At 34.3% G+C, this 23,678-nt stretch overlaps 1 protein-coding gene across 4 annotated transcripts in view; it reads right to left on the bottom strand.

Annotated features, from left to right (window-relative positions):
* Positions 1-423: 423 nt before the first annotated feature.
* LOC110383987 (disks large homolog 2) overlaps positions 424-23,678 on the bottom strand; it is a 38,086-nt gene continuing 14,831 nt past the window's right edge. For 2 of the 4 annotated variants that reach the window (XM_049838707.2, XM_049838706.2), the window contains exons 3-11: positions 21,422-21,501; positions 15,292-15,480; positions 10,563-10,643; positions 9,213-9,413; positions 8,523-8,661; positions 8,154-8,223; positions 7,000-7,237; positions 6,578-6,735; positions 424-1,181 (exon numbers count right to left, since the gene is read on the bottom strand). In XM_049838707.2, coding sequence (XP_049694664.2) covers positions 1,178-1,181; positions 6,578-6,735; positions 7,000-7,237; positions 8,154-8,223; positions 8,523-8,661; positions 9,213-9,413; positions 10,563-10,643; positions 15,292-15,480; positions 21,422-21,501 — 1,160 coding nt within the window. In that variant the 3' untranslated portion in view covers positions 424-1,177. Of the gene's footprint in view, positions 1,182-6,573; positions 6,736-6,999; positions 7,238-8,153; positions 8,224-8,522; positions 8,662-9,212; positions 9,414-10,562; positions 10,644-15,291; positions 15,481-21,421; positions 21,502-23,678 lie in introns of those variants that run through there. The other 2 variants (XM_049838711.2, XM_049838712.2) reach the window with 2 other exon arrangements.

A 23,678-nucleotide genomic window follows, 5' to 3' on the forward strand; every position in this document is an offset into this window, starting at 1 on the left:
CTTTCCAATGTCGTATATTCAGTTTCAATTTTACCGTACAATGACAATACGAACGTTAATTTAATATCACAGTCCAAAAAGATTACGTGTAACAACTTACATTGGAAATAATCTTACCATCCGAATTTACAGTGATTACAATACATGAAGATTAAAAAATCTTCTAAACAGTATGTACAATTTCTGCAACTCTGTGGCTCTCATACAGTACAATAAAAATATCAACGAAACAACTATAACGTACACAAAAGGTATCGAACAGTTGAAACGCAACTCGATTTTAAGGATTGTTAATTTCAACCGTCGCTTTTAGCGAAAGCCTTAAAACTAAGTAGCGTTTCATTACTCCGTAGAAAGAGACACCAAATTATAACCATCATAATAATTTACACCGAATAATTAACATTTTTATTTAAAGGAACTCTTAAGTAGAAGACGTACCTAAGTACATACATTCTGAAACATTGAAATGTCATTCCGTTTCTCAAAACGGGACGGTAAGCATTATTTACATAACTGAAGTTTACATCTTTGTTCAGGTATCGCCGATGTGGGCAATAAGTCAGTCAGGATCAACTGGGATTTCATGGGACACGTCTGTACGTTGTCTTGGGAAAGACGGGTAGGGACGGTACGCAGTTTCAGCTGAATGGCATTAACTTGCGTAGGTAATATTATTTACAACTATTATTTCGACAGTTGTGTAAGAAATTCAATAAAATGTGTATCAAAATTCTTGAATTTTCCCGATTTTCATAGTGGTATCTGCCGATCTTGAAAGGTATTTTCTTCGACTTAAGTTATATCAAATCCCACAAAACAAATATTTGTGTTATTTGCGCAAACAGATTATCTATTCAGTTCTTTTCGAACTACATATTCCGAGAAACTAATCTGGCTATGAGTTTCTTGCTAAAGAAAATGTGATTTATTTTATATTATCAGAATTCTATTTCCAGTAAATTCTATTAGGTAGAAAAATAAATGAAAATTTTAGTGTAGGTATGAGAGCCACGTTATACAAAGAATTTATCAATAAACGGGCTGATAAAGAGGAATGCCACATGGCCACAGTTATGAAATTGATATTTTTTATTGTTTAACATACATAGTTATAAATTTTCACTAACTAGTATTCAGTTCTCATCAAATGGTCAGTTTCACAGCCAGCTCACTGCTATCTGTGGAAGAAAGAAAAACAGATTAAATAAATAAGAAATCAAAAACCTCGGTGGTCAGGAATTGTGTTCCTCAACATCCAACAAGTTAAACCCCAGGCCATCCATACTATAAATAGTTTTACAAGGTAAATGTAGTTCTCAAGAAAAAATATAAGCATATTTGAAATTATTTTCAGCCGTCCTACCACCTACTAAAAGTATCTTTATAAAAAGATTGTAGCATTAATTACACCATGCAAATTCAAGACATGCAAAACGCGTGTCTTGTATCACAAAATTGATTACACAGTAATCAACGAAAATTATACAACGCTCGCTCAGCTAAGCTCAAATCAGTACTTCAATTTCGGTTAACATGCTCTTCCAATAAGCTGCTCACAATGTGTTATCAGAGAACAATTGGCTCTTGGTTCAACCTACAGCTGCATACCAATATCGCATTCTGGACTCAAGCGATGAAATAATTTGGACCACAAGCTCCCTACTTAGTCTCTGTTAGAGCATCTGACCGCAGTCTTAATCGAATTAATCAATCGGTTAAGTCACCCTTTCCCGGTGCAGTAAATAGGCCTTTGTGAATTTGGTATTAATGAGCTTAGTAGCTTCGATGCATTTTGGAGAGCTTCTATGAAATTGTGCGTGATATAAATGCTTTTACTAGACAAAGAGTGTATTGCAGTGAATTCATTTAATATGCTAATTAGGTATGCTATTTACCCCGAACTAAATGCTTAATATCCTTCTCAAGTTGACTGAAATATTGTATGATTTTGAAACACTTCAAATACAATTAAAAAAATCATTCTTATTTGGCGTACTTTTTACACAGTTTATTGAGTTTGTAATTTGAATCGGCTGCTTTTACGAAGTGATTAGATTTCCAAACAATTTCGAAATTGATCTGGTTAAACAGAGTGCTTGTTGTTTGAGCTGTTATGATGAATAATAGGTATGACTGCGTATACGTCACTTTTTGAACATTGACGAGAATCTGCAAACTGGTCAATATATACCTATCTTTTGTTTGAATGTAAAGCTGTTTTATAAACGCTGACTTTCACACAGCTGTTTAACTCATAAAAAGAGGGAAATGCTCGCAATGCATGGTGGGTTCGTTTCATGTCAAAAATGATATTTTCGTATTCTTGTCATTTGAGTACTAGGGCATGAGCGCATTACAAAGATGCTCTGCTAAACGATTTCTACCAATCATCTATACCGCAAGCAATTAAGGAATTTCATGCGATAAATTGAGGCTGTCATAGAAAAAGTAATACGGTCATCTTACGCAACATAGTTCGAATATGCAGAATATCAAACATGATGTTAGTCCCGGGTATTCCAAGTAATTAATCGTCCCTGTAGTGTAGCTAAACGGCCTGTGAGTTATGACCGAGAGACAGACGGATGGATGGACGCAGCCACAAACAATAATCTCCTAAGGGTTTCCATTTTCCGATTAATTCCAGCTAACCGACTTTCTACGCTGGAGTTAAAGTTCATTTGGTTTTACATAAGTTGTTTGTTACGTTTAAACAAATGTTCTTACTCGAGAAAGTTTGGTTAATTTGTGAACTGTTTATGGCTAAGTAGGTTAATCGCTTCGATAAGCGCAAGAAGAGCAACTTCATTGCAATTTAAGTTAGTAAAATGGTAGATATGCGTACATAAAACAGTTGGTCGCCATCAAAATTACAATAGGTACTTTAATCGGTACTAGTTTTATGAAAGCCTTTTTATATTCAATTCCTATGCCAAACATTAAAATGGAGATTTTTATTTATTAGGTCCCTCACGCTAAAGTAATTTTCTTTCGTACCCTAAGAAAAACTACAATAGAAATTCTTAAGGTATGGAAGGTGTAACCCTTATTTTACATACACAAATTCTGTTCCCTTTCGCACAATCAAATTACCGTAGCGTTGATAGAATATAAAGAGGTGTAGCTGTTTCCTAACAAATATTTTACGTACCTTACTGTGAATAACTTAGGTACAATATAGTGAGCTCAAACTTTCACATTAAAGTGTAGGTAGCTATATAATAATTTCTCACACAAAAGCGTGGTAAGTTTGTTACGAAAATTGTAGTGTGTAAATCTTAACAATGCAATTTAACACATTGTTCTAAGTTTCAAGTAGTCTGCGAAGCTGTTGCCAGTTTCATTTTACTAAAGAATGAATAACATATATCAGACCAAGTGCCCAGGGAATGGTGTCAGAAATTAGAACATAATGCAAAATGGTCTCATAAAGCATGCTCCATACTAAATTGTAGTTGCTAATGAAGACCAAATGAGAATTTCCGGAAAATCTGGAGGGAAGCCAACAGTTCTAATGTCAATAATGACTGAACTAGATATTTCAAATGTGGGCAGTTTTTTCGGATCCTTTCAGGAATAGGCTGCATCCTGAAAATGCCCTCTGTCAATAAAATTTAATGAACCACATTTAGTATGATGATTTTAAATTAAACAATGTTCAGGTTATTATTTATTGACATACGCTTCACTGTTTTATTTTAAAATACCAAATTAATGAGCTTACAAATAATTAACTTAAATCTTTTTGTTTATTCAAACTGCTAGTTAAATAAAGTGTTTTTTCCACAAGTAGTAAAATATATTAACGCTATTGAAAATTAAATGTACCAATTACATAATTTCCTTTTTATTTGATTGTAACAAACATCGCATCGAGTTATTTATATTATGCTAGTTTCTATCACAACCACATCTACAACCATTGCATCTATGATTGGAAAACGATGCGCAATATTCACTTTGCTACATAATAAAAAACATCCCGTATTCCCATTTAAGAAATAAGTTGAAGTGAATTTTATCTACATTTGTTTTCTAGGGGAGTTCTACTCTTTCTACGTGTTTATTTCCTACCGATAGGATAGTGTCTCGGCCGCAGTTTATACTGTTTCTATAAATACAGAAGCAGACATTTTAGAATTGGAATCTATTTCTTATTCTCCGCTACGATCTTCAATAAAATGGCAAATTCGAACGCTCAGGAGTATTATCCTAAACCTTTTCTTGAAAGTGTAAGGGTCGGGTAGCGTACGTGGTTTAATTATTTCATTGTCATAAAATGTAAGGTTTGGTATACTGTCGGGTTAGGTAGTTTAAATATAGGGTTATATGAAACTTAACTTTTCATTATTTCTAAGATACGGTTATTACGTTTACTTCGTTACATTCACATGTTTGTGAAATGATTTCTGTTAAATAAATTATGCTATTATTCTGCTTCTGTGATCTCTTAATAAGGTTATTAACTACGATCTCTTAACGTCCTTGTAAATAACGTGTGCGTAAAAAAGTGTTTGTCTGCTTATTCCGTAAGTAAATGGTAGAAATTTCTTATTTATAAACAAGGTGGTCTAATTGGGTGGTAAAATATTATAAAATATTTATTATGTACTAATAATTTGTTAGGAAACGAACTAGCAAGAATACCTACACATGCCATTATACCTACTTAAACATTTTGACCATTTCATTAAAGTTGTCTCAGAAGGGCTTCAGTGTATTGCCTACACCCGTATGTAGGTGGGCACATACGTCTTCCACGAGACACATAATATTATATTGTCTGCTTAGGTCATGAACTCTTACAATAACACTGTAGGAGAACAAACAAACTTAAAGCCTGAATACGTTTTTCCTGCGTAGGAGGTAAAGTAATGTATAGGGCAGCTTATTCTAAAATGTATATTGTTTCATTTCAACATCTTGTGTACCCACGCCTAGCTGTCTATTTACGACAAAGACCATGTAAGTCGTACTTACGGCAATTATAATGACATAAATACATTACATGGAGATTCTTAACGGCCATAAGAAAATATAAATTACGAGATTTTTTTTACCAAATGAACGAACATTTTTTTCACTCTTGACGCCTACAAACAAAATTGGTGCGATCATTAAAAATATCGGAAGGCTTGAAAACATATTGGGGACTCTGCAATCCAGTAGTAGAATGGTGTAAAACTTACTTCAGTAGGTAAAATTGGCTACATAAAATCCCTGACCTGACCATGTAAGTGCATTAACCCAGGCCTGTATTAGGTACACTGTTAATATCATGTCAATATCTAGTATCTGGCCATCGTAGCATTAAAGGCCAGTTAATTTGCATGACAATCATTTCTAATAGGGTCTCGCGACCTGCAATCCTAATTATACACCAACATTAATTAGTATTCCTAAGTAAAACTCACTAGGGGCTTGTGTACCTGTTTAAATATTTTATCAGGTAATATGAGGTTGTTAAATATTTGATTATAATGTAGAGAAGGTTGTTTCGGGCATATTTTTTAGTACAAAAGTCAGTTTTTGTATGTCTACTTTACCAATATATTTTTAAAATTATTTATGAGGCTGTCACTGAACATCCTTGGCAGTTGTTATGGGTAGTCAGAAGCCAGTAAGTCTGACACCAGTCTTACCAAGGATAATTAGGTTGCCTGAGTATCTGGGTTGAGGAGGTCAGGTAGGCAGTCGCTCCTTGTAAAGCACTCGTACTCAGCCGCATCCGGTTAGATTGAAAACCGACCCCAACATAGTTGGGTAAAGGATTGAAGATGATGATGAATTTACCAAAAAAGTATATCTTTAATCCCAGTGAAGACTAAAAGCCGTTTTTAATAAAACAATTTCTAATCCGCATTAATATAGTCGATACAGTTTGAGAATGCTTTCCCAATTTGATGCTATTACGAAGTTGTTCCCCGGAGCCTCGATTTACATAGTACAAGGTACTTAGAAACTAATTTTGGTTTAAGTTAAGTACTTTACTTGAGAATTATTCAATGTTTTTTTCTTAACTGTTTTAGGTTTTACACAGAGACTGATTTTTTTTGCACCTGGTTAAAGGTTATTTTGTAAACTGTACTCTGTACAATTTTTCCATATATAGATGATACATAAAGAATCGTGTAAAAAATATCTCCGCAACGGCACCTAAATCAAGCGGCTGAACCATTAAAACAGTAATAAACATTCATGACCTCATTTATTTCAAGCGTTCCTACATTACAATGTTCGCAGTTTTTTTTTAAGTTAAAAAATTATCAGACCAGACCAAAAAGCCCTACTCTTTTAGAAGTGATTTCTATCAAGTGTACCATAGCGTAATAGAAAAATGCTCGTCTAACTTCTGGAAGTGTTATTTGGTATTAAAACGTAGAATTGCCTAATGTCATTAATAATGGAACCGACTTTATGTATGACCATATAGTTATTAACTCATAGAAGCTGTTGATTTGCATACGTGCCAAATTCAAAGAGGTTAACATTAAAATATGTAAAAAAAACAGCTTGTATATTTTTGTATTTTCTTTAAAATATGTTTACTAAAGTTTTATGAAAAATCCATTACCTTGGATACATAGCATGTAAATCAGGATGTACGGGAACATGTCTGGTCCGGGGTGACATGGCCGCCGCCGCGTTGATCGCTCGAATGCGCGCGCGCAACCGCTCGTACTGCTCAGGTTGGTACTGCGCTGCTATTGTCACGGTCGCTCCTGAGTACTGCTTGAGTTCACACATAGAAATTGTTTTCATAAGTACCAAATATTCTTCAACATTTGAACTGATAGATTCATAAAAAAATACAAAAGAATTTCTAAAAAAATTGCATATTAATTTTTTTATGGAAACAGGACCATTAATTAAACCAATTTCAATTTCAAGTTTATTCTCAATATGGGGGAGAAAATTACATGAATATTCATATGCAAATTGAATGTGATTGAATAAAAATGGATGTCATGTATCCAAGAGCATATATTTAGATACCTTTAGTGCAGCAGCGGCTTGTTCATGCGTAGCCCTCGTAAGGTCTCTGCCGTCGACACTGAGTATTCTGTCGCCTCTGTGCAGCATGCCGTATGCAGCTCCCCCCACCGACACCCCTGACACGAACACCCCACAAGCATCCTCGTCCGTACTCCCCTCCACTTCCCCCCCTAAACCTCCCACGATGTCCATGCCGAGACGGGAACCCGAGCGAACGAGCCGGACCATGCGGACACATCTGGTCGCCAGCAAAAACATGTATGAATATTTTTGATAAGAAAACTAATGCTAAAGCTGCTGCTTTTTAAGAGTCAGCTTTTATAAATTGCACAACTACATACTTAAGAAATATAGTAACATCTACTGAAAAGGAACAGAAAAAAAGTTGGGTCTACTCCTAAAAGAATATAATACTTAAAAACATGTAAAACTTCGAAGCTTGAACAGAAGTCTGGTCTTTGAAAAACTGTAATTAGTAACTTCAAAACGAAAGTTCTGAAAATGTTAAGGAATTACGAGATCTTAAGTCGTATTTTGCGGTTTTGCAGGAACAGCCAAAAGGAAGCTAAAGTTTCAATGTCCGAAACTTACTGTCTTTGTACAATAGTTGGCAGAATGATTAATATAATAAATCTTAGAATTGTGGTAGCACTTTTGAGAAGTTTTTGTTTTGGACTTTGCGTTGTTACTTGTGTCTCTTATACAATGTAGGTGGAAATATATAATACAAACTTTTGTTTCAATAGAACAACATTAAAATTCAATGCAATTAAAATAAAGCAAAATCACATTTCAAGCATAACTACGAAATACAAAATATACTACTGCTAAATAAAGACACTAAAGACAAAAGACACAAGATAAAAAGAAAATCAATCTAAAGAGGCGGTGAGCAATTAAAACACACCAACTCGTAGTTACAGATTAAGATTAATTGACCAAATAAAAGCCACTAATTAAGACAAAATATGTGAAAGCTGAGGCCGTTTTCCGAAACTCAATTTGAATAAAAATATCATCTACATAAAGCGAAATCTGTCTCAAAAAGATGTTTTATGATCAGCGAGCATTTGGCTTGAGAAATTCGTGATATAAATCTTCCTCGTGAATGTAGGTTACCTTGAAATAGTGAAGGTAGTAAGGGTCAAAGTTACCTCGGTATTTCAGTCGGCTCCTCTTCTAATAGTTCGTGGAGTGTCGAACACGATGTTGCTTGCGTTTTAGCTGTACCAACAAAATCATTATTAATCGCGTTCATTTCATCTTCTACTCATAATAGATTTCCTTCATTAAATATTGTGATTATTCTCAATTCTAATTCTCCTGTTAATATGCAGATTTATACTAATGACCATAATCATACCAAGAGTTTGCACATTGGATTACTATTAAGCTGCTAACATGCATTGCATCTAATCTTTATTTAAGCAACCGTTCCACCAATATCGGGATTGTATTTGCTATTACTAACGTAATTGATTTCAGTGATCATTTGGTAATGGAATAGCGTGTAGGACACATACTTGAGTATAATGGGGCTGTCTTGGCGACGGGCGGGACTGAGCCGGCTGGGAGGACAATGAGTGTGACTTGATCCCCTGTACTTCTTAACGCGGTCACTGCATGGGCGTGTGTTGCACCAATTAGAGATGTTTCTATACCCTGTTCAACAAAATATTTAATCATATAATATGAGATTTGACAAAAAAAAAATCAGCGACAGTATAAACATCAGATTTTTCTTAAAACAAATGCATAGTTTGAAAATTGAACGTGACTCTTGGACCTAAATATAGATTCAACTATTTGATGGCAAATAAAATGAGTACCAATTGCCATACATGTGTCAAAATGCCATTCCACATTTGAACGGAATTTGAATGGCAATACGAGTTGCAAACCGTGACGTCGATTTGCTAACTGAATTGAATTCACATAGGTACTGCAAAATGCAGTTAGATAAAAATGAAATCGGTTTTGAACCACACTTTACAAGAATGTATACCTGATTTTGACAACAATTGATTGGGTAGACTAATAACGCTTATTTTGAAGCAAAAAATATAATTCGATATTAATAAACGTAAAAATTATGTCACTCATATCTTAGTTTATGGAATAAAAATAATGAAACATGGAATTTTTTTGTTTAATTTGAATTACAACTTCATACAAAACAGTAAAACAAATAAAATTTTACTTCAAATACTCACATCCTTATCCCTTACAGCCAAAATTTTATCGCCTAATCTTAATCTGCCGTCATGGTGGGCCGCCCCACCGACAGCAATATGGGATACAAAGATACCTCCTCCTCCGGCTGCGTCATCAGCCCCACCAGCTATACCGAGGCCTAGGCCTCGAACACCGCGCCAGAGTGTCACGACCCTCGGCCGGCGGGCTCTTCGTACTCGCTGGATGGGAAAAAGCAAATGTTTTAGGCTAGTTTCTGATGATTGCGGACATTAATGTAAAAAAATAAAGGAATGAATGTGTCCGTTTAAACGTCGTCTTAGTAGGTACCAGTGGTTGTCAACTGTTTTCTGTCCGCCTTTATGAAAATCCACTGGTGTGAAAACACTCTTAGAGAGAAAACAGCCCTGTGATCTATGTATAATGTAATAATGAGAATTTCCTGGCTCAAGTAATAAAAAAGTAAAAACATTGTTTTCTTTGACTAAAATGTTAGGAAATCTAAATACCTAACGTTAATTTACGCGATACAGAATTCAAAGTTGTCAAAATTATTTCGATACAAAATTTTGTTTATAAAACAACTCTACAGATGTAAAGCCAACTTTGTAATATTAGTTTTGATAAATTCAGTGTTTCCAATAATGTTTGATTCAGCGATTTTTCAGTTGGCTCCATGCCAGGCGTTACTTCGTCAGCTGTTACATCAGGTGGTACAATTGTTTCTATACTGCATCTCTTGTTAAATCACCATTGATTGTCTATTGAATTTCTTGTATAAGAGCTTTTGTTTGTTTTAATTGAGAAAGCAATAAAATTAGGAGAACCAAGAGAGAAAGCAAACATTTTTTTACTGTTAACTACTTGTTTACTATTTGTGTCAATCATCAAATAATTACCTTTATAGGTACAAATGACATCAAACACACATAATTTTTTTTTTTTATAAATAATTATAAATAATGTCTGGACACATTCACACACGGTCGGTTAGCCCCATGGTAAGTTATTAATTAACTTGTGTTATGGGTGCTAACACAACTGATAAACTACATATAGCTACATATGTATATGTATACATATTGATAAATACATATTATAACACCCAGACCACGGCCAACAAACATGCTCATCACACACATGTCGACCGAACCGGGAATCGAACCCGGGACCTCAGGTTCGGCAGTCCGGCATGGTGACCATTGCGCCATCGAGGTCGTCATAATTAAAAGATGAATTCTACAAATTGGCCTTTCAATAATTTTGATACCAGATATCCGAGCTGCAATTCCTGTCTGAGACGAACAAGTGCAATTTAAGCAGCTAATCAAATAAGAACACTATTCTAACAAGCATAAAGTTGAACTTACTAATCTAACGACGCTCCCAGCCTTTTGAAGAGCTTCCACCGCTATCGAATGCGGCGCGCCTTCTACTGAAACGTCGTTTACCTGCAAAAATATAAGGCATTACTCACATGGTCTGGTAAAATATTATTATTAAAATAAAATAAAAGTTAAGTTTATTAAGTTTCCCAAAATATAGGTAACTAAATAGGTATAGCTGCCAGTGCTCGTGAAGTCATAAATTAATGCCAAGGCTACCTACTGTCGATTCCTTCCTCCTGGCCCGGGCAATAACTTCATAGATTGACGCGATATTGAAAATAGTGTTTATGCTCGTGTACATCACACATACAAGACCTTACACTTATGTCACCAGCAAATTATGGTGGAAGTACTTAGTACAATGTAGCATCAGATTCATGTCGTTACGAACACTGTCACATTGGTACCTACTGAGTTATATTTCGGATGACACGCGTGCATTGTATTTATAATTTAAAACAGTCCAACAGTCAAAACCAGGAATACAAAATTTAAATACTTTTGGCATGGCCCACGAATTTTCCATAATAAAATTAATGCAATGAATTTGCCTAATTTAAATTCATACCGCGGTATGGTATTTGAACATTGAGCAAATAGCACAGTCCGATTTATTCTTGTATATCATGGTAATTACGAACATTTGTCTGAATAATATCTAGCTTGATAAAATAATAATTTAAATGCAAAATACATGAATCATTATTTGGTATGATACACATCAAAATAATATGAATATCTGTCATTTGTTCAATATTTTTCGTTCTTCATTTTAGCTTTCATAATAATTATGAAATTTCTATTAATTTATGCATTCAAATAAACCTTTACAAAATATTAAAATAAACAACAAATAAAATAAATCTATAACCCAATTGAGTATTTCGTCAATACAAACATTTCTACCCAAAATTTACACTGAAATAAACATAGATCATAATAGTTCTAGTTACGAGTGATAAACAACCGACAATTCACACACGTCTCCGCAATCTACATAGTAAACTTGTTACTAATATTATTACACAGTTTAATCTGACATAGTTTAAACACTATAATCACAGTATTGGGTTAGCTTCTTATCTGCTTGTAAAATTTATTAGCTAACTTACTATAGTAAGTTCGAAAACTTAGGACAAATTAGCAATCTGTAAATACAATGTGTTAAATAAAAAATCTAAACATTATACCCTACATATTATTTGGTATCATAATTTCGTAGTTACTTGAAAATGAAAACACTGTTTTTTTCATACAAAAAAAAACATGACACATGGTAAGCCAATTAAAAAAATATTAATTCATTGTCATGTTAAAACTATTGAATGCAAAAATAGGAGTTTTTATTTGCTTTTTTCGATTTTTTATGTCATTCGCAATTTCATAGAACAAAGAGTGAAATGATTAGGTATTGTTTGGTTACAAACACAACTATCAATGTTTCAGGAATTCAATTACTTTTGTTATTCTATTTATCAAAGAAAAACAGATGAATTTCATTTACATATTTTTGACTACCATTTATAAAGGTTTATTCAACCGTTATCAAAATAAACCACGGAATAATAAAAAAATAAAATCTTGGTGTTTACATCCCTAGAAAATTGTATTTTTCGAAGTTTCTTGTAATATTTAAGGTGAAAATTACTTGACAGAATTAAACTTTGTTAAATTAACATTTTGCAACACCTTCATAATTACAATATCAACAGCTAGGATCGGATTTACTTTAGAAGTGCCATGAAAATTAACCTTTACGAAGTTAGGTCGACTCTTAATAGCCATATCTGAGCTTCGCGACAGTAACATAAAGTACGGCTATTCGCTTTAATCTGTTGCTGTTAATCTGCCCCTTTACTGCTCCTAGTTCTATCATAATTCACTTTGAAACAACGGGACAGTTTTATCATTTATTTATGAGAGCGCAGAGTTTGCTATCAAACAGGAAAATGAGGTCAGTAAACAGGTTAGCATCCTGAGTACCTGTAAATTATGTATTCGAGTCACACTTAATTATATTCAAACAAACAAAATTATTCCACGATCAGTTTTAAGATCAATGGCAGGAAAGTAATTAGAATTTCTTTAGTTCATCATCCCCCGAGCCTTTTCCGAAATAAGGTCGGGTCGGCTTCCAGTCTCACCTACCAGTGTCTTACAAGGAGCCACTGCATATCTGTGACCTTCGAAACACAATTAAAAGTATACTTCCTTTCGTTATATGTAGAAAATGTTTACATGATATCTTACAAATTGGATACAGGGAATGACATAATTTATTGTAGCTTTATCATTTTTACGTAAAAATCTTTTGTGCTCTTTTCCTTTGTTCTGTCGCGGAAATAACCGGCACAGAGTGTATTTCCCGGAAATTGATTCCGACAATTACATAATTTACTGTCACAAGCTCCGAGTAAGACTGGTTTAATTGAATAAGCAACTTGTGAACCGGAGAAACAGCCTTTATTACGTAGATTTACGGGGATAATATACGAAATCTATACTAATATTATAAAGAGGAAAACTTTGTTTGTTTGTTTGGTTGTAATGAATAGGCTCAAAAAATACTAGACAGTTTTTAAAAATTCTTTCACCATTCGAAAGCTACATTATCCACGAGTAACATAGGCTTTATTTTATCCCGGTATGGGCAGTAGTTACCACGGGACGCGGGTGAAACCGCGGGAAAACGGCTAGTAGCTATATAAATTAAAAGTTAAAATATACTTATCTATCAAAACTGATTCTATTCATTTATTCACCATCTGGATTAGCCAGAAAAGAAAAGTTTTAGTTTTCCCTCTAATTTCAACATAACTTAGGTGGTAACAACCAATTAATTATAATAATGCCGTATTTATATTCTGAAAGCTCACAATTTGTTCCTTTAGTTCTATAAGCCATAGTAAATTCCGGACATTAATTTTGCGGCAATTATCGTGCCTTTGTTGTAGAATACAATTCTTATTATAGCCTAGATCTTTCATTTGTTTGTACCTACTAAGAGTATTCCTGAAATTTTATAATTGTTCTCATTCCTATCTCAAGAAAGGCAAATGTAGTAGCCCCATCAGTTTCTTTATTCATTCGTTTTTATAAATTTTATTACTAATAGAAATTGAAAACTAGTCTTATGATTAACAGCAAAAAACACATAGGAAGTGGTATACAGTGAGCATTTTAGGCAGCTGTATTTTGTTTCTGACGCTAGAAAAGTGCTAATTTTAGCAGCCTAATCACAGTTTTTGAGTTTGAATTTGAACAGCAAATCCGACACAATAGTCGTAGGAAATCGTGGTGGCCTAGTGGGTAAAGGACCAACCTCTCAAGTATGAGGGCGCGGGTTCGATCCCAATCAAGGGTCAGGCAAGTACCAATGCAACTTTTCTAAGTTTGTATGTACTTTCTAAGTATATCTTAGACACCATTGCCTGTGTTTCGGATGGCACGTTAAACTGTAGGTCCCGGCTGTCATTGAACATCCTTGGCAGTCGTTACGGGTAGTCAGAAGCCAGTAAGTCTGACACCAGTCTAACCAAGGGGTATCGGGTTGCCCGGGTAACTGGGTTGAGGAGGTCAGATAGGCAGTCGCTTCTTGTAAAGCACTGGTACTCAGCTGAATCCGGTTAGACTGGAAGCCGACCCCAACATGATTGGGAAAAGGCTCGGAGGATGATGAAATCCGACACAATAGTGAACGGTTCTCTACAAAAATATCGACTTCTGAAAATAGCTTGAACTAAAATTGTTGTACAGTCAACTTCAGGTCAGTGGTAACAGTTTTATAGGAATATCGTACTTATTACTATTGAGTTAAGGTGCATGACAGTTACCACTGACGTGCGGTCTACCGTACCTATGGTGAATAATAATGTCTAAAGGCCTAAAATATTATCTATTTTGTTACAAGTTTGTGGTAAACCCTCTGATCCATCAAAATAAATGTGTTAAACCGACGTACCCTCTGTTATACATACATTTGGTAGTTAGGTACCTAGTAAGAGGGCGTGCTCTATTTTTAACGTAGAACCACAAGGCTTTTACAAAAGTCCGTGAAAAGGTGTGTGGTTTATTAAGGTAAATTATTTTACGATGGCATTTACGAACGAAAACACGTGGACATTTTGTAGGCTTTTTTGAGGTCACCTGTAGAGTTTACTGTTTAGTTTTTTTAAACCTTCGATTCTTTTCATTGGTTTAAAAAGATAGTTTAATACAAAATTAAAATTGATTGTTTCAATCTACCTTTTTTTTCGCGTCCTATTTTCAAATGATTAACTATACCAGCTAAGAAGTCTTATGAAAGTTATTTAGGTGTTAATTTCAAATGAAATGAAATCAGCCGTGATTGTGGATATTTACAATTAAAATACAAAATAAGAAAAGTTATTTCTTTCTAAAAATGGTACGCAAGAAACTTGAACACTTGAGTTCCAAATATACTCAAACTCGTAATATGAATAACGTGAAAATTCGATAATACGAAGTACCTTTGTAGTGACATGACAACATTGACTGAACACAATGAGAATCCACTGGTTACACTGATTATATTAAACGGCTAAGATACGAACAGTGGCAAGTTGTTAGTACATTTAAAAACTTCATCATCATCATCATCAGCCTATCGCAGTCCATTGCTGGACATGGGCCTCTCCAAGTGCACGCCACTGAGATCGATTTTCGGCTGCTCGCATCCTTAAAAACTTACCTGTAATAAAATATCTCCTATCTGCAATCTCCCATCTTTTTGCGCGGCGCCTCCCACAGCCAGCCGCGTTATGCTGACATCGGTTCCAGTTTCCCCGCCCGCTATGCTCAACCCTAGTCCGCTGGCTCCCCGCTCTAATGTCACATCAGCTGTCTCCCACACTGCCTCGCTGTCTGCGTCCGAAGGACACTGCGAACAATGATGTATTGAGATATAGGGTAAATATTGTTGTAAGTAAGTAGGGCGTTTGTAGGGAAAGGGTCGTTACAGTTCAAAAAGTCGCGAAGGATCCGTTACTGTTGGAGAAAATATTTGATAAGGAGTTGATACTAGAAAATTTTAAAAATAATTTAGAAAATTAGAAAATAATACTGTACTGAGACCAAAACTACTTATGACAATGACGAGATTCCACCAAAATTGTACAGCAAAAAATATGTACGCATCTCAATGCGAGTCCACTGTGCAAGAAGGTTGTAGTTTTGCGGACATTTTAGGATGCAATTTTTTATTGTTTGTTGGAGCAAAAGAAACAGTGTTTGTACAGTGCGTCAAAATATCGCACACCGGTGGGATCTTGCCCTAACAATGATAAATGAAAGTGAACAAAAGGAAAAACTGCAGAATACCTCATCCTCCAAGCCTTTTCCCAATCATGTTGGGGTCGGCTTCTGCAGAATACCTACTGGGCATTTATTTATTAACTTTTACCATTTGCCCTCATAACTGAATAGGGTCGGTAAAGTAAACAAACAAAATATTAACCGTTCAAAGTTGTTAACTAAAACATATTAAACAGAGTAGTGACGTAGCCAATAGTTTGTTCGATATGAAGATGTTGGTTTTAAAGTTACATTTAAGCAAAGCCCGTATATACTTAGGGTCACGATGTTAGTTAGTCAGGCTAGCTGAATTAAAACTATGCGTAGATACCAAAAAATCCTATTTATTTAGAAAAGTCATTTCATGCTTGTGAACAAATTAGAAAAAAACATTTGTTGTTAAGGTTCAAACACTTTTCAACATACCAAGCATAATATTGATTGACGTGGCTCTGAACACTGAATGAATCCCTGAGTTTGAAGGGTCAATGACCCCTTTAAAGTGAAATTGTCTTGTCCCTTCAAGTTTGAATGACGTAGGTAGGTACTCTAGAGGAAGAAAGCTTTCTAAGTTCTATCAACCTCTAAAGTTAGATCTAGTTAGCCCCTTGAAATGTTTAAAGTTTACTTTCATTTACTAAACTAGGCTTTGTTATACATTACTCGTATACATCAAGAAAATAGTTAGCCCAAAAGCTGGTATACATTTTAGGCAAGTTGGAAACTTAACCTATGTGTCTATGACAACCTAGAGCAGAACTACAGTCTGGCAGGCGAAAAGTGGCGAGTAGAAATACCTACGAATACTCGGTTATTGAAGGTGCTTGAATATTTTGAAGATAAAAAAGGATAGCGTATCAAACAGGAAGTCGACTTCAACATATTTACTTGTAAGCTCCAGTATATAAAATATTGCATAAAAATACGCATGAAATGATCACGATATTAAAAATCTTTTCCAAGAATACAGTTTATAATTCGATATGGCCCACAGTGCTAGGATTTAATACTCGTTTCGCTTTCAATATTTCGACATATTTGACGTTAGATTTTCAGGATCCGAATAAATTTCAGTGAGAAACGTCGTAATATTTCCTAATTTTAGTGTCAACTACAGCTGCAGTAGTGAACTATTCATGTGGCATTGATGCTAGTTAAATTGGATTGTGCAATGAAACTGATGCTTAATCTGCGATTGAACAGGAAAGTGGATTCATATTGTGAATTATTTTAGTGCTTTGTTTTTTTCTTTTTCAAATTATGTGTATTGAAATGTGCCTATTCATGTAGTTAGCAAGAGGTGACAGCGGGCATGAATGGCAATACGAGACTGCAGGATCCAGCTTATTGGCAGGCACTCAATAGGTAAATGTCCTACATGGAACTTTAGATAATAATGATGATGTCCTCCTAGCCGATTATCGGCTACCTCGGCAGTTCTCAAGTAAGGAAATTAGCCAACTGTGCAGGACATATTATAGTGCAGAGGATTTGCGCATAAGCAGGTGCATTAATTATTCCTTCACTTTCATAGCCCGATGGGACGACAATCTGACACGACCGGAGAAAGATCAGGCGTAGCACCGACATTTACATGCTTTAGAATAATAATTATTATTATATTTTTAACTACAAATTCCGCACGTGATGTCCAATTCTCACAGTCAATCAGTATTTCATATATTCGCGGTTCGGTGAAGTGTATGAAATATTAAAAGTAAATTATTTTCAATTTTGACTCGTTTCAATATAACTTTTAAATAGTGATATCCGCCAGTGATCGGAAAGGATTAAAACCAAATATGCGTGGTCGTTAACCATCAAAATTTAATATGGGGCCGAATATTCGGATAGACATGCAGCCCGAAAATGGACACGTTTTCATGTTCTTTTTAAGCTTCAACTGATATTGCCTAGACATAGGGCAGAAATATAGCAGAAGACATATTACAACTTTCCTATGTTACGCAGACAACTTACTGAGTCCTACTAAGATAGACAGTGACAAAATATGTAAGTAGGTAGAATAAGGTAAATGGTACGGGCAATAAGCTTATTTTTTCCCAAACTACCTATCTGTTACAGAATCAGTTTTGTTTAATCTAAATTATACGCGTATGCAACTCACGAGCTTATCCTATGATGTAAATATATCGAATCTAAATTATTATTTAAAACCACAATATACACAAAAATATTGTATAACAAAGTGGTTCCATGTCTCGTTATACGAAAAAAGGATAAAGGAAATGTGTACAAAGATCTAAGCGAATTGAATCACGCCGTATTGTGGGTACATTTTCAGCTTCCGAATCGGTATGTTAGGAGTTTACAAATGCTCCTTCGAGGAAACCACTCTAACCTTGCGAGATTTCTTTACTCAGTACAAGAATGTGTATTTCTGAATTTCATAAGCGTAGCTGTATTTAGGTAATTCTTTGGTTGACGAGTTAATTTATGTACTTAGCATTATTTAGTTTAGAAGTATATTGTTTTTATGTCTGAATACCACGTATAGTATGTATGAAGAATTGAATCTTGTTTCACCTATATATCTAAATACACTTAGGTACATCTGTATAAGAAAGAATTTACTAGAGAAAGAATTCAATTCAAAAATGGAATCACGTAGTATGTACGTACAAGTAGGTACCTATGTACTTCCGAGTGATAAGAAAATCAAATATTATAAGTTTGTTATGAGCGTTGTTTCGGTAATTATTTACAGTATCAATTTAAGTCATTAAAATTAAATAGCAATTGTTTAAAACAAGTTCAACAATAACAATAAACACAGCGATTTCCTGATTATGAACATCAAAAACTGAAAGCAAAAGAGAAACCCGATTCAAACGAGTTGTTACAAAACATTTCATTAAGGTTCCCTTTTTATCCGCTTTTAAAATTTATTCTGTTCTTTTCGTTATTACGTAAAAGCCTTTATCACACCATCATAATTATTTAGGTAATAAAACGTAATGGCTGACACTGAGCGAAATAATATACGGAGTGGGTTTCAGCTTTATTATTTTGAATAATATATGACTTCTAAAGTATGAATCTTTTTTCATGAATATGAGGCTATCCAAGGTAGCAGGATATATTTTTATATCAGTTTTTTTTTGTGTTTGATTGAAACTAAAGAAAAACAGCAAAAATACTCAATACTTATAATATTCAATCTTCAATATTTGAGTCTCGTAAAGGTAGCTACAATATTTTAATGAATCTGAATTTCTGGTTCAGCAGCATCACGGCGTTATTAATACAAAATTTCACATTATTTTCAATCCGCATATATTAATTTTGAACAGAATATACTTGGACCGTATAGCAATAAACATTGTTTTTGTGCTCCAAACATGCATGCCTTTGTAAAAGACCGACATAATAGACAATACAATATGTTAGCTCACAACGGAATCTGTTTTGCCAAAATATTTTTGAGCCAGCAAAAAATATGATAAAAGAAGTGCTTTTGGCAAAAACCGGGGTCGCACTTTGCTAGTCGGAGGTAAAAATACCTTAACAATGAAAAATATCGCCTCCTCACTGAAGTTTTGTAAAAGGAAATGGCCTATAGAAACCGGCAACGATTTTCGCACGGTAAAATGTAATAAGATGCAAATTGTATCATAAAATTAAGCATTTGCTGCTATTTTTGCTACGGATAATTTTGAATATTTTGGAAACAACGATGATTTGAAACTTTTGGCTGCGAATTCGACAAATTATACATATTTTCATAGACCTTATTCTGTTTTCAGGTGTGACACATCATTAACTTTAAAGTTTCTTGTCTTAAAGCCAAGAAAGGCAAGAGAGAATATTAAAATAAGTATGCATTTAAGGCAAGCTTCTCCTATATTATTTTGCTGGCAATGTTAAGCTTCCTAGTAGCGAAACTAGTAATATTTTAGGAATATTTCATGAGTAACAGGTTGAGGTATTACTTTGATATTATATTATTTAATGCTGTTATAAATACCGAATACTTGAGTTTATTAGATGTATTTTACGTTAACACTTTTGGTCAATTATGCAAGAAGTATTTTGCATCCTTATTTCAGGTTACTTCGTAAAGGCCGGTTATAGTAAAACGATAACTTTTCCATCCTATTATAGAGTGAACAATGCAAGAGAGCTAGACAATGTAGGCTCTTATATTCTGAGGCAACCGATGCAAGCTTTTATAGGCTATTTCAGATCATAGAGTCGATACCAGGAGCATTCAACAAGAAAATATAATAAAAGAACAATATTTCTACGGATAAATACTTCGAGTAGAATTTACCTCTACAAAGCAAAGTTATTTATTCGGTTTAACGGTACATCTATACTAATATAACAAAGAGTTAAACATTTTTTGTTGGTTTGATTGTACCTAAAAGGCTGCGAAACTACTGAACCGATTTGAAAATTTATTTCACTGTTGGAAAGCTAGGCTGTTCCCAAGTAGCACAGGTTATATTTTTCCCGTTCTAACGGGACGCGGGTGAATAAGCGGGAAAGCATTATACTTCATTGTACATCTAGTAATTTAGTTTTTTTTATTCAGAGGAAACTGGATAATCAAAATAGTTCTGAAATATTAAATAACAACGATATACTCACAAAACAAAGGCTATAATGACCTTCGTGTTGGGGAAACAACTTTGTTCCCCTAGAGATGTGCCAAAAGCTTACTATAGGGCAGGAGCATTGTACCGGAGATCCCGGAACCCATCGTTATTATAAGCTTAACTCATTACGTATTTGACATACTTATACATCCTCTTGATACACGGAATACCCGTGAGGACTTAAATACCACAACACTCGCCAACATATTAAATTATGTATAAAGTAAAATTCACGTTCTCTATCTAAATTTGAAAATTACTACTATACAACTAAATTGCCCTTTATATATCTAAGATTTTTATGTGAACTGAACTGAAATTCATACCTAAATCTAAGCAAGTAACAAACATGTAAATAGGTAATTACAACAGATTTTGTTACGCAAAGCAAGGAAAATCCCAATTCATTACTCTAGGTCGGGTACTAAACGTAAAAAGTATTCTTAATGCGGATGCAGTAAAATTAAGTCTTAGTTATGCAGCCAGTCTTACATAATTTTAATTATAGTGGGACAAATACAAACAAAACGTATTAAAGCGATTACATTGTTTACTAGACCGTTTTATTTTCCAAATACAAAAAAGCAATATTTCCCAACAATTTTCAGCCCATATTGGATAACGTCATAATCCATTCAATATGAAAAACCATTTACAAAATAAACAAAAAGAGAAACAGCGTTTCAACATTAAAATAAAATAGTTGAACAGCTAAATCCTTTTAAAATCCAATTCAGAGTAAAAACAGAGCAATACTGGTAGAAAATAACCAATAGCGGAGCGTTAACAGGGGTATTATTATTACTGGCCGTTGGTAAAGGAAATCGAAAAACGTTAAGAGGGTAGACGGTGTACAAAGCAGGTAGAATAGGTACATGTTCAGTCTAGATAATATTATGGGCGTACCTGGAAGCTTCCTGCCTGTAGCCCACTTTCCGGGCTATGTGTCGACTGTTCTCGCCCGCACTCGTAATTCCCGACGTTTGCTGTGAACAAAATGGCTGTTAGTTGCTTTGCATTATTTATTAAATAAGAGTGTAGTCATTATTTTGTAGGCATAGTGTAAGTAATTAATTGTGAAAAAAAATGTTTTTGATGTTCTTATTCCATTACAAACGTTTTAGGTAATTGAAATATGAGACTTGTAAAAAATAATTTCAACTGTTATATTTAAGTATACTTTGTACGTAGCATTGTAAATGGAAAAGTTTTGTCTGTTCTAGTTTCAGAACAAAACAATTTCACTGTACTTTTCTTATTTAAAAAACTAACCAAAACAAATTAGGAACTTCTCAAAACTGTGACCAAAAATATCTTGTTGCATCGTAATTTTCTCCAAAATTCTACCATCACTAGACACCGTAGTTTGACCTAGATTATGTACAAAAAGCATTGTAGATCAAACAAGGTCTCGTAATGGCGGCTCGCAAACTTTCCTGCAGATTTCTGTGCCGGCATTCCCTTTGACTTTTCGAGGAAAAATGCCCCAAAATATTTGACACCTATAGTAATTCGATTCACAAAGTGTAGGAACTTTCTTTTGTTTGTAATGGTGCAAAAATTGTTTGAAGCATGGTCTTGCTATTACCTTACTACGACTTATACTCTAGTGCAGTAGCAAATCGGTCTAAGTAAGACATTGTAATGATAGTTGTTGTTCTTTCATGGTTAGATAGTGTATTCTAAGAGGCGGATACATTTATTTCCATTAACATTTAAGTACATAACTAAATAATTAATGTAAATATCATAATGATTGAAAGAACAAAAATAATTGTATACGTTCCTAAAACATAGAACTTCAAAAATAGTAGGTACGAGTATGTAAGTACATAAGCTCGTCTTCATTACAATGTCGTCCAACATATGTGAGTATCATCCCAAAATCTCATGTTCAGAAAATATAAAATTTATTATTAAAACACCTTAAAATTCATGTGATATAGGAAAACTATAGGTTTACCTATAAAACCTGCTCAAAGGATGAGCGTTGAAATTTTACGACTTTTATACGGAGAAGAAAAATAAAGCCCAATAACTACCGAACACCCGTATTTTGATGTTTGTCAAAACACGAAATGGCTTATCGATATAACCTGTGTTCACAGCATATGTCATAAAGTTAATATTATAGCCTTCAAGAAAAAGTTGGGGAGGAAAAGAAATCTTTCAACTTATGAGAGGGGGAATAAAGAAAAAGTTTCAAAGAATATTATTAAATAAATTGTGGCAAAGTGAAGAAGAAAGTTTTATTATCTTCTTGCCACAGGGAGTTTAATGTAATAAAACACCTCTAAATTCATAAAACGAAAACCTTTTCTAATATTAAAATTGCTATTTTTGCATCAAAGAGGTTTTGTTCCGATTTCTTTAAAATCCAACAGAATAAAATGCGATCTTTCAAGATTTGTTTTCAGTTTTTTTATGCATTAAAAAATGAACCTCAAAATAACAACCCTCAAACCGAAAGCAAGCAGTAACATTAAAACAGGTATTTTTACGAAATTATAACACTTTCCCGGGAATTCGCACCTATAAACAAAAGCGATATTCCTACATGTAAAACCTTTTCCTTCCTTATACAACCAAGTAAAGGTTTCCCTATTAACTTTCCATGCCTCCCGATCTTTTGAGTGCTTGAATCAATTCGTATTGTATAACACAAGACTTAAATCACATTAAAATCTGCATATTCCTACAATATTTCTTCCATGCAATTGTTTTTTCTACGCAACAACAGATCTTTTTTATCAACATAGAAGCTCCCATGACAGTCTCGGGTAGGAGCTTCATTAAAATGTTCTTGTTATACCGTACCGCTCACCAATGTGCAGAACATTATTCTTTATTGTTTGTGCTAGAGGTCTTGTGTCGGCTTAGTCAGTATACACGAGACAGCCTTACAATATATTTTTTCTAGACTTTTTTATCGCATTAAGTATCAAGACTTACGGCGGCATGAGAAAATTAATATCGCCCATTGTTCAGCTATATACCATTATTGTTTATGTACACTTAAACAAATTATTAGCTGGGCAGGCAAGTGGCTCCACCCGGCGCGGCGCGGTGGTATTAAGAGAAACATACATGCTAGTGTGCGTAAAGTTCACGCGTGTATTACTTCGCCTGTTTATTAATGTGCGTACACAACGGGTTATTGGAT

The sequence above is a fragment of the Helicoverpa armigera genome, chromosome 12, assembly GCF_030705265.1.
Source record: "Helicoverpa armigera isolate CAAS_96S chromosome 12, ASM3070526v1, whole genome shotgun sequence".
NCBI classification, from domain to species: domain Eukaryota; kingdom Metazoa; phylum Arthropoda; class Insecta; order Lepidoptera; family Noctuidae; genus Helicoverpa; species Helicoverpa armigera.